This window comes from Pleurodeles waltl, chromosome 5 (genome assembly GCF_031143425.1).
Source record: "Pleurodeles waltl isolate 20211129_DDA chromosome 5, aPleWal1.hap1.20221129, whole genome shotgun sequence".
Lineage (NCBI taxonomy): Eukaryota > Metazoa > Chordata > Amphibia > Caudata > Salamandridae > Pleurodeles > Pleurodeles waltl.
The window spans coordinates 467,084,017-467,094,215 of NC_090444.1; the positions used below are offsets into that span (position 1 = coordinate 467,084,017).

Consider the following 10,199-nt stretch of genomic DNA (forward strand, 5'->3'; position numbering starts at 1 on the left):
GCTTTCGTGAATTACAACAAGTACTGACACGCTCTTAGGGAGAGGGCCAGGGCAGGTTATTCTACATTCTTGAAACTTAAATTAAAAAAAACTATGGAAAACTAATGAACAGTATTTAAGAAAAGTGGAGCAAAAATGCAGCTTAAAGATCAAAAATTTCACATATTGTGCTACAAACTTTCCAGCAAATGTGCTGCAATACCCAAGAAGGTCATAAATGGGTATAAAAGGTGAGACATACTGGCTTTGCCAACACATGTTTTGAATGTGTATGTTTAGTATCTAAAAATGTCGCTAAAGGTGCAATAGCTGTAAAAAGATGATATAAATACCAACCTTTTAGGTTTAAATCTTTTTTCATTGAAACTACAAAAACGGATTCTAGCCACACCAAGATTTTCTCAGCATCACATAGTATTACATTCCAGTTGGAGAGGAATTTGGCTCCAAAAACCCTAACAGATTTAACTGATACAAATAAAAATATATACATCCACTAGCACAGTCTCCATCCAAAGGGGCCCCCCAACCCTGCAGGGCAGCTCCAAAACACAGGGACGGAGTTTCCCATGAAGTACATCCACAAAAGCAACAAGCATTTACAATGCAACGGGTCTCGCGTTTGCTCATGTTAGAGCTGATAGCGTTGTAAACTCCTAACCCGACTTTTCACCTACCGGCAAAAGTGCATTTATGTACGTAACCCGAAAAAGTGCAATTAACTATGTAAAGCGCTCGACTTCTGCCAAGCGAAATCACGCTAGTAAATTAGAGAAAAAGTAGTCCACGAGCCGAACACAAAACAGCGAGCCTCGCATGTTTTCTGTACCTGGTCGCTGCGCTCGAGGAGGGCTAGCCACCGGAAAAGGCATGATTTATGCATGCCTTCGACTAATGAAAGCAAGCAGATTTTATTAGGCAAGCCCACGAATCAATGAAAAACTCCGACGTGACGTCGACAGGGCTACGAGCCCTTTTCTAAACCTTAAAGCGTCTCGCTGCGATACGCATGCGCGAGCGCATGCAACACAGGCTCGACCCTAAAAACACAATACTGGAGCCACCGTTCCTGGTTAAACCACGTTTATTACTTATTAAAAGTGGCTGCAAAATAGTAATCCTGATGCGTTTTGGCATTGCTGCCTTGTTTACAGGTGAGAGTGTGTGTGTGTGTGTGTGTGTATATATATATATATATATATATATATATATATATACACACATACATACATATACATATACACACACTCACACTCACTTTACCAAAAATGTCTGGCAACACCTAGAGGCTTAAAGGAAGCATAAAAGGGGGAGGAGTGCAGGTGGGAGGAGACATTGGTATTGTACAATGAAGAAAGAAACATTCAACGAGCAACCACAGGTTAGTATATGAGCCCACCACCTCCAATGGAAAGTTCCAACACTCACACAATAATTCACTTAACTCCTCACTCACCAGTCCCATCGAACATTTCCAGAAATATTTTAGCAACTTCCCTTTGAAAGAACAAATACTTCTTGCCCACATAGGTCACCCCCAATTGCACTAGGAACAACACTGTCTCTAGTTCTGAAAGCCATCTGAATGTCTGTAAGTGCTTGCTTCCTAGCCAGGGAGACAGACCTTATGACAGGAAACAAAACCAGACTAAGATTATCAAGCACAACAGTCTCTGCCAACAACACTGCTCTCAACATGGTCGGATTTTTGTGGAGTCCAATGCAGCCATCACTGTGCTTACTACATTACCTTCTCTTCAGTACTCTGCAGTGGCAGCCTAAATGCTTTGCGTTTTCACCACGAAGGTCAGTTTTCTTGACCGGACTCTGTAACATCCTTTCTAATACTGGCATAGGTGAACTTTTATTCACTTCCATCAGCAGCCCAAGCACTCTAAGGTGAAATCCCTGGAGTGTACTGTCTATCATCCCATAGCTTTGTGCCAGACGCTCGTATGCTGCAATGGAACACTGTTTGAACTTTGGAATTTTTGCTGAAAACCCAGGAGGAGAAAAAATAGTCTCTTTTCCTTCTCTAATGAGCCATTTCACAATAGGGTCCGGTGCATGTCAAGGTACATCCAATTTACTAGCTTGTGCGATCCGTCCTTATGGGACAAGGGGCAAAATCATTGTATTTTTTTTTTTTTAAGAACATCCACTTGAGAATTGCCTCACCTCAGGTGCAGTAGTGTGGTGTGGCCCACCAACCCAGTTTTTAGCAGGAGCGAGGCCAATGGTTGAGAAGGCCTCACTTGCAGACCTGTGTTCACAACCACTCAGTGTGTTTTTCCTCCTTCGTGCAGTGCTTCTGGGGCTAACGGGTCAGGGTGCAATCCAAGTTCTACTGTGTTCCAAGATCTGTTCTTTGTTTCCACCACCCCTCCGATTCAGATTCACGTATGAAGACCGGTGATAATCTGCACCAATTGATCCAATTGATCATTGGGAGATAGTACTATGGAGCCCACCACTCCCTGCACCACGTTCTCCTGCCCGAAGGCCTATGCAAAAGCATTATGGTGCGAGAGTGGCTCTCTCTGTAGGACACTTGATAGATCCCTGTCATAAAAATCATCAGCATGCCAGCCTCTCTATATACTTGCCCCCTCATGCTCAGGTCCACTTGACCTCATCAGAACTCCAAAAAGGAGACGAAAGGGAAGCGCTGTAGCAGGAGCCCCAAGAAGACGCAGCCTTCTTTGGGTCGGCTTGCTCCACCCCACATTTTAAATAAGCAGTGACTCCCTTCGTGTTCGTTCTACCAATTCGACCTGAAGGGAAACATAAAATTACCATTTATAAATATATTATGTAGAGGTGTGTTTTTATTCCACAACATGAAGCGTTTTTTCTAGTATACAATAAACGTGTGAAAGACCATGCAGTGCCTGGTAGAAGTGACTCAGAGCAATGAAAATATTTGCTCTTAATTTCCAAGTAAAGTACATGGCACGTGAGGAGGAAGAATTGTGAAATTTCAACTGAGCTTCCTCCTTTATCGACAACATAGCAAGATGCGATATATATCCTTCTAAAAAAGAAGGAGATACTCATGACGTTTTCTGCTTCAAAATCATTTTATGCGCACATAAACTACACTGGCGAGTTGTTTTTGCAGAACACTGCCGGTATAACAGGTTGGAATTATTTTGATGTGAAAAGTGTGTCCATCTCAGAACCGTATGTAATGGATATTGTTGAAGGGGAATTTCAAAAGGTAGAGCGCAAGGATTACTGGCGACAAACGCAAATTTGCTTTTGTGACTTAGACGCCACACCCAGCATAAGGGGTATATTTGCACCTCCCAGCTGGAACTGGAATATGGTGACCCTTGTTGGTTGCTGCTGGCACTGCTGTAAGGTTAGGTATTTATACCCATCATAAAGTATTCGGCTTATGCCAAGACTTGGCTCTCAGCGGAGGGAGTCAGGACACTGTTCCATTCCCATAATACAATTGCTTATATTACTATTGAATTTCCGGATCACTTATTGCGTATCTGAGTCATGAATACACGGTCAGGGACCACTCAGGTGCAAAATCTAGAACTCTATTTTAACAGAAGGGAGTATTGTGATCTGTAGGAAATGGAGAAAAAAGATAAAAGACCAATCCTCAATGACCACAACATAATCACCCCATACTCCCATACGTTGGTACCTTTACACTGAGCTCAAATACTCGCACTGCAAGCTCAATAAGCATAGCGCAACGCCAGTCATTACATTTATACGGACAACCTTTGTGCAGCATGAAAGCTTCTCTAAAATGTCCAAAAGCCAACAGTAAGCACTATACAAAACAAAGAAAATGAAAAACATTGCCAAACGGTGTACTATCCAAACTTGGTTGCCAAGTTTTATCAGTGCCACCTGAAAACAGTCCCTAGCAGCAGAGTGTTATATACTGTAAGGGTTACTATACATATTGCTTTGTCGGTCTCTGATACGGAAGGCCTATTGTGAATGTACAGCCCTGGCCATTACTTACCATTAGTGAGCTTTATTGTCAGTCTCATTTGCTTGCTTCTTACTCAATGACTTGCCTTCCACTTCTTAAGTTTGTCCCTTCCTGGAGCATAGTCTATATAAGATTCTTTTAAATGGCCGACCTATATCTTTCCACTGATCACATTTAGAGAATAGCATTTTTCTTTTTCATTCAGCCCTCTATGATAGTGCATATGTTTTCTGTTTCCCTCGTGTGTTGCCACCCCATCTCAAATCACTCATGCGCTGTGTTGCTCCCTTCTCCTACCGCCTTCTCTGTAAAAGCACAGCAACATGGATATTTCTGTGCCTTGGTACGGATGAACAGCAGACTTTAAAGTGTTTTTTTTATTTTATCCCCTGCATTCCTCCCACTGCATGAAAGCACAAGCTTTGGCACACAAAAGGCCTCATTATGAGTTTGGCAGTCCGAGGACCACCAAAGCCACGGTGGCGGTCAGACCACTGCACTCCTGGAGGTCAGAGTGCCAGATTATGAGCCTGGTGGTCAGACTGCCAGGAGACCACTGCCAGTCAGGACCACAGATCCTGACGGGTTGCCGGCGGTCGGAGTCATGGTCAACTACGGTGGTGCCGAACTTGACACTGCTGTGCTGATCACAACTCCACTTTCCGCCAGCCTTTTCATGGTGGGGGTCCCCACAAAAGACTTTGGGGCTGATTACTAGTTTGGCGGTTCAACCATCGGATCTCCAAACCCACGGGGAAGAGCGGGTCTCACCCTGTCATATTGAGATGTTTCCACTAGACTGACCGGCGGAAACATTGCATTACGACATTTCCGTTGATCAGTCCTTTAGGGAGCCGAGACTAATGCAGCCGCCCCCCGCCAGAACCCTCAGAATGCGCACTGTCTGCTTTCCAAACAGTGCACATTCTAAGGGTGCTAGTGTGCGGCGGCATTAGTCTCGGCTCCCTCAAGGACTGACCAACGGAAATGTCGCAATGCAATGTTTCCGCCGGTCAGTCTAGTGGAAACATCTCAATATGACAGGGTGAGACCCGCTCTTCCCCGTGGGTTTGGAGATCCGATGGTTGAACCGCCAAACTAGTAATCAGCCCCAAAGTCTTTTATGGCAAAGGGGGATGAGACAACTGCTACACTCACTCAGGTGGCATCTGAGACAGGTGTACTTAGAATTACACTTCTGGAGGCCCACAAATCTGCTCCCTGAGCCACTACAGAAGGATAAATGGCTAAATCTTCTTGAAAGTAAGTTAAGCCTTTGCAAGCATTTCCCTTCTCATTTTGACATTTACTTTTTCTTTTAAAATTCTGTTCAGAGTTTTATGAGTGAAAAGCATCTGAAAAAAGAAAATTACATTTATAAAGGTTGAAAATATTGAATCCAGTGTGCAGTTTTTATACCACAAGATACGTTTATTTGCTTTTCCTCCAGTATTTTGAAAAAAGTTTTTCTTTTTTTTTTTTTAAATACTTTACTAACACTGGCAATGCTAGCAACTCAGCATTTGCATTTTAAAAAGGGAGACCTATTGGCTTTGCCAATGCTTATTACATCAAAGTAAAAATATGTTTAGCACACCTCAGGCAGGCTAAACTTCACTTGTCTATCCAAAGAGCAAATTCTATGCCACCTCGTGATATTTTTATGTTGCAAAACTATTATATGGCTTGTCTTGAGGTGAAAAGCTTTTTTGAAATATTTTTTTTAGTATGTCAAGGGAGGGAAGTTTTATTACAATAGAGTGCTCAGCTTTCCTTACATTTAACACTGCTTTATGAAGAATAACAGATGTATTTTCTTATTATTCCATGCCCCCTACTGGATTTAAATATTTAGCCCTTGAAATATAGCTATGCGCAAACTAATGCCCTTTACCGTAAACCTAGAGACAATAAATAACTGCTGCAGCTAAATTGAAGGGGAAATCTGGGTTTAACCCTTGACTGCCCCACTTGTGCTAAATGTATGATGCTAGGCAAATCGCTTTATCCCACGCTGAATTGTTTTTATTCAATTGACAATTTGGGAGCACCTGTGAGTGATTAAACTCCGAGTGAAAGCTTAACAAAATGTTGTTACAAATTATGGATTTTAAAAACTGCCAGTCTGTGTGTTTTTTTAAATATCTACTAAACCCATTTTGTCATTTGGTAAAGTCTTTCTAAATTGCAAAATAGGTTTGATGACTTGTTCCATATCTCAATTAGGAGCCAAAATGGGATATTCCCGCCAGGAGATGCTGGTAACCTTTGACAGTGATGGAGCGAGCGAAGTGCCCCACTGCTTCAAAAGAAAAAAAGAAAACCTCCTTTTAAAATCACATGAAAAAAGGCAACCCCTCCCTCCGAAAGCTCAAACTAAAACTATGCTAATATTTAAAATAAATGGTACTTATCCACTGCAGCACATCCTTCTCAGCGTTCGGAAACTGCAGTGTGCTGTGGAGCTCCCCTAACCAATCCAGATTGAGAGAAGTGCCAGGATTGGATGGAGCAGTTTGGATGAAAGCTCCTTCAGGCCCTGGAGGCCTGTGCTTTCTCTCCACCAAGCTGTCTAAGACAGGCCAGGATGAAGAGCTTCAAAGTGTGCACGTCAGGCTGACCGTTGCAAAAAAGCCAGTCATACTTACATGCTCTTTTTGCAGCATGCGGCCAGCCTCTGCTCCAGCCCTCCTTGCTGCCCATCAGTAGCAGAGGACATGCCCCGAAAGTATCTTGGCTCGGGGGCACTGTGGCACGCACAGTGGTGAAAAATAAAATGGCAATAAAATGATTTAATGGTCATTTTATTGTCTCACGCACTGCTCGCAGCGGGTGGGGAGGCAGACAATCCCCGAACCTTGTGGAGATACCACCCCTGGTTCTCTCCCAATTGTGGTTCGTAAATAAATGCATGAATGGTTTGTGGATGCAATTGCAACCCATTAATAAATTAAGCACTCCTCAAAGAAGGTGGTAACCAACTCATAAAGGGGAAACTGTCCCCATTGGACATCTTCCCCTTTTGGAACTGGGTCAGAAATTGTGGGTAGAGTATAAGGCAGTGGTCCAGGAGGACAATTCTTGCTCCCACCTCGTCTTCCCAAATGGATTAAAAAAAAAAAAAAATCCTTTTAAAGCAAAATCATCGGTTCCAAGCCTTGGCAAAGCCAATACTTTTAGCCTTTGGTTTTTCTTTTGCATTTGATCTTACTACACTATAAATATCAGAAAACGGCTATAATTATGTTTGTTTCAAAATTTGATAAACCATTAATAGTTGTTTATGTTGTGTTGTTTGTTAAATTAATAAACAACAACATAAAGTACTTAGAACATAGCTTGCATTGCAAAATCAGAGACAGGTTACAAATAGTGCACAATTGCCACCTTTGTCTGAGACACTCTTTTTGTACACGCACCCTAGAATATCTTTGAACCTTAAAGAACCCAATCATAATTTACATAACATCACTTGCCCGATTTTTATGATTAGGCCTCTTATGGTCTGTCTCATGCATCAGCTCATAAAACCATGCCAGGTCGCTGGCTAAACTCTGGCTTGCCTCTGTCTGAGAAGTTTGAGCCAATATCTGCACATTTTCCAGGCCTGAAATCTGAAAATGCGGAAGTGTTTAAAGGGACTACTACAGTTACAACTTACAAAATGTTTGCATCGCTGCCTCAAAGCTCTGCGTGTTCTTTTCTTTTAACTTTTCAAGTTAAGGTGAAATATTTACCCTGGCACGCAATTGTATCAGAAACGCAGCCAATACATTGAAAAACAGGAGAGAATTATTTGGTAAATACTGAAATCCAAGTAATATGCTAGTAAGTTTATCCGTTTTGCTCCGTGTATAAATCGTTACTGTATCCTCCTCAAATTCGATTGTAACGCATATTTAAATCCCACAACATGGTCATCAACAGTACTAAATTTAAAGTAATGGGCTAAGTATGTTGACAAACACGTTGGACTTTGTATCTGATATGAATTCTTCCCGTTCACACCCAGCAGGTGTCGGGCTCGGAAAAGCACCAAGGACTTTTTACACAGTTGTCCTGCAGGCAGCTAGCTTACTCCCTGGCGGAGTCTCTGCTTATTTTTGATCAGTTTCAATAGACATATCCCATCTACAAAGGTTTACACGGGAATACTGGAGATATATATATATATATATATATATACACACACATATACTCTAACGCCTCAATGCTATATCCCATCTACTTTTTGAAATAGGAAAACTCATAAAATCATTATGTAGTCCCATAATAACGCGCCTTTCCTCTCACAGTGTAATGTTTTCCTCTCCAAAAACTAATAAAGTCCCGCGGTACAGCGGGAAAGTCCCGTTGTCAGCCGTCCTCTGCGGTCAGCAGTTCCAGTTGTTAAAGCCGAGGCAGAGGGCTGTGTGTAGGGTCTGGGTACCGCGATGAGGGTTCTTACCTGGGGTCCGAGTGGGCAAAGACTTCGTTGTATGCCAGGAAGCCGCCCAGCAGTACAGCAACAACATGGATATCCATGGCCGCGCGCCTTGCTGCATCTTCCACGGAGGGAAATGTCGGCTCTGTGGCGGGCGTCAATTCTTGTACAGCCCAGACGGAGAAGCAGTGGAAACGGCAGATGAAGGTCCACAATGCTGCTGGCCTAGCCAGAGCTCACACTCAAGCGATTCCCTATCCAGACACAGAGGGTCCGCATTGTTTTCTGTCAGGCCGCATGAGGAAGCTTCCAGTCTGAAACACGCCCACCGCCCGCCCACACACACACACACACACACACAACACACACAAACAGGGAAGGGCACTCACTGGAGCCTGCTGTCACTCCCTTCCGGAGTCGGGTGGGAGGAGAGGGCGCGGCTTGTCCTGGGAGGAGGTGGAAGAAGGAGGGAAGTCTTGCGCCCTTTTAGGAGAAAGCACTTCCTGCTCACCATTTATTCGTTTAAAGCTGGTTGTAACAACGCGCAGTGGGAATGTTTCCTTAAACGATGTTCTACTATATTGTTTTGTTTATAAAAGTGTTGTTAATGTTTTCCAAATATTGATATAATTCAGCTTTGGTGTTTTAGGTGGCCAGTGGACGTAAGAAAGTGCTAGATTGCTAAATGTGGCTTGGCTTAAAATTAAATAATTGCAAGCAGATCACATCCCTTTCCAGTTTAAAATGGCCACTGTACTGTAATGCAGTTGTTTTAAAACATTTATAGACCTAGAGTTGCCCTAAACTAAGCCCTCAAGCCAGCAGTGGACGCAGCGGACAGTGGAAGGTCCCACTTATTATTCTAACTCCATCTCTAGAATGTCTGGGGAAAGAGTAAATTTCCCCCAAATATTTCAGGAGCCTTATTTACTATTATAACTCCAGTCCTGGAACATTTTGAGGAAAGGTAGAAATTTCCCAAGTACTTTTAAGAAGGGTTGAAAAGTAGTAATCCTGAATTGTACAAAGTGCTGCCCTGAGGGCGCAGCTGAGGGCAAACAATTAGGAATACCTGAGCTGCCGGCCAACCTTCTAGCTGCTCTATCGAAGCTGTTAGGGCCGTTTGTAATCAACTCCATGGCTTGACTGAGAATATTATGTGCAGCCCTTGCAAGTAATTCGTTGATGTGGTAGTAATTTAAAAGTGGTAATTAAGGCAATTACTGCAGCCCTTGCTGACAGGTTTGTCTAAAGCTTTTGTGGGGTTGAGGTCACAAATGTGATGTGTGGCCCTTTCCTATGTTTATAACAACACTTAGTGACAGCTAAGACTACGGGCCAGATGTAGCAAAATGCTAATTTGCGACTTGCAAATTGCGAGTCCCTGCGACTCGCAATTTGCAACTCACAAATTGGTATGCAGTACGGTGTCTCAGACACCGTCTGCGACTCGTTATGGGGTCGCAATGACCCACCTCATTAATATTCATGAGGTGGGTCGCTAATTGCGGCCCCATAGCGAGTCTAGGCACTCGCAAACATGGAGGCCTTCTGTCGTCAGCAGACCTCCATGTTCGTGACTGCTTTAAATAAAGCAGTTTTTTTTTTTTTTTAAGTGTAGCCCGTTTTCCTTAAAGGAAAACGAGCTGCACTTAAAAAAACCCGAAACCTTTAGTTTGGGTTTTTTTCAGGGCAGGTAGTGGTCCTTTGGACCACTACCTACCCTGAAAAAATATTTGTGGGTCCATTCACAAAGTGGAAGGGGTCCCATGGGGACCCCTTCCAATTTGCGAGTGGGTTACCATCCACTTC

At 43.1% G+C, this 10,199-nt stretch overlaps 1 protein-coding gene across 1 annotated transcript in view; it reads right to left on the bottom strand.

The window, feature by feature from the left end:
* The window catches only part of IFNGR1 (interferon gamma receptor 1), a 257,484-nt gene extending 248,755 nt beyond the window's left edge, over window positions 1–8,729 (bottom strand). Inside the window, exon 1 of the mRNA XM_069234280.1 lies at window positions 8,412–8,729. Within this exon, the coding sequence (XP_069090381.1) occupies window positions 8,412–8,508 (97 nt within the window). The 5' untranslated portion in view covers window positions 8,509–8,729. The remainder of the gene's footprint in view (window positions 1–8,411) is intronic.
* Between the last annotated feature and the right edge of the window lie 1,470 nt (window positions 8,730–10,199).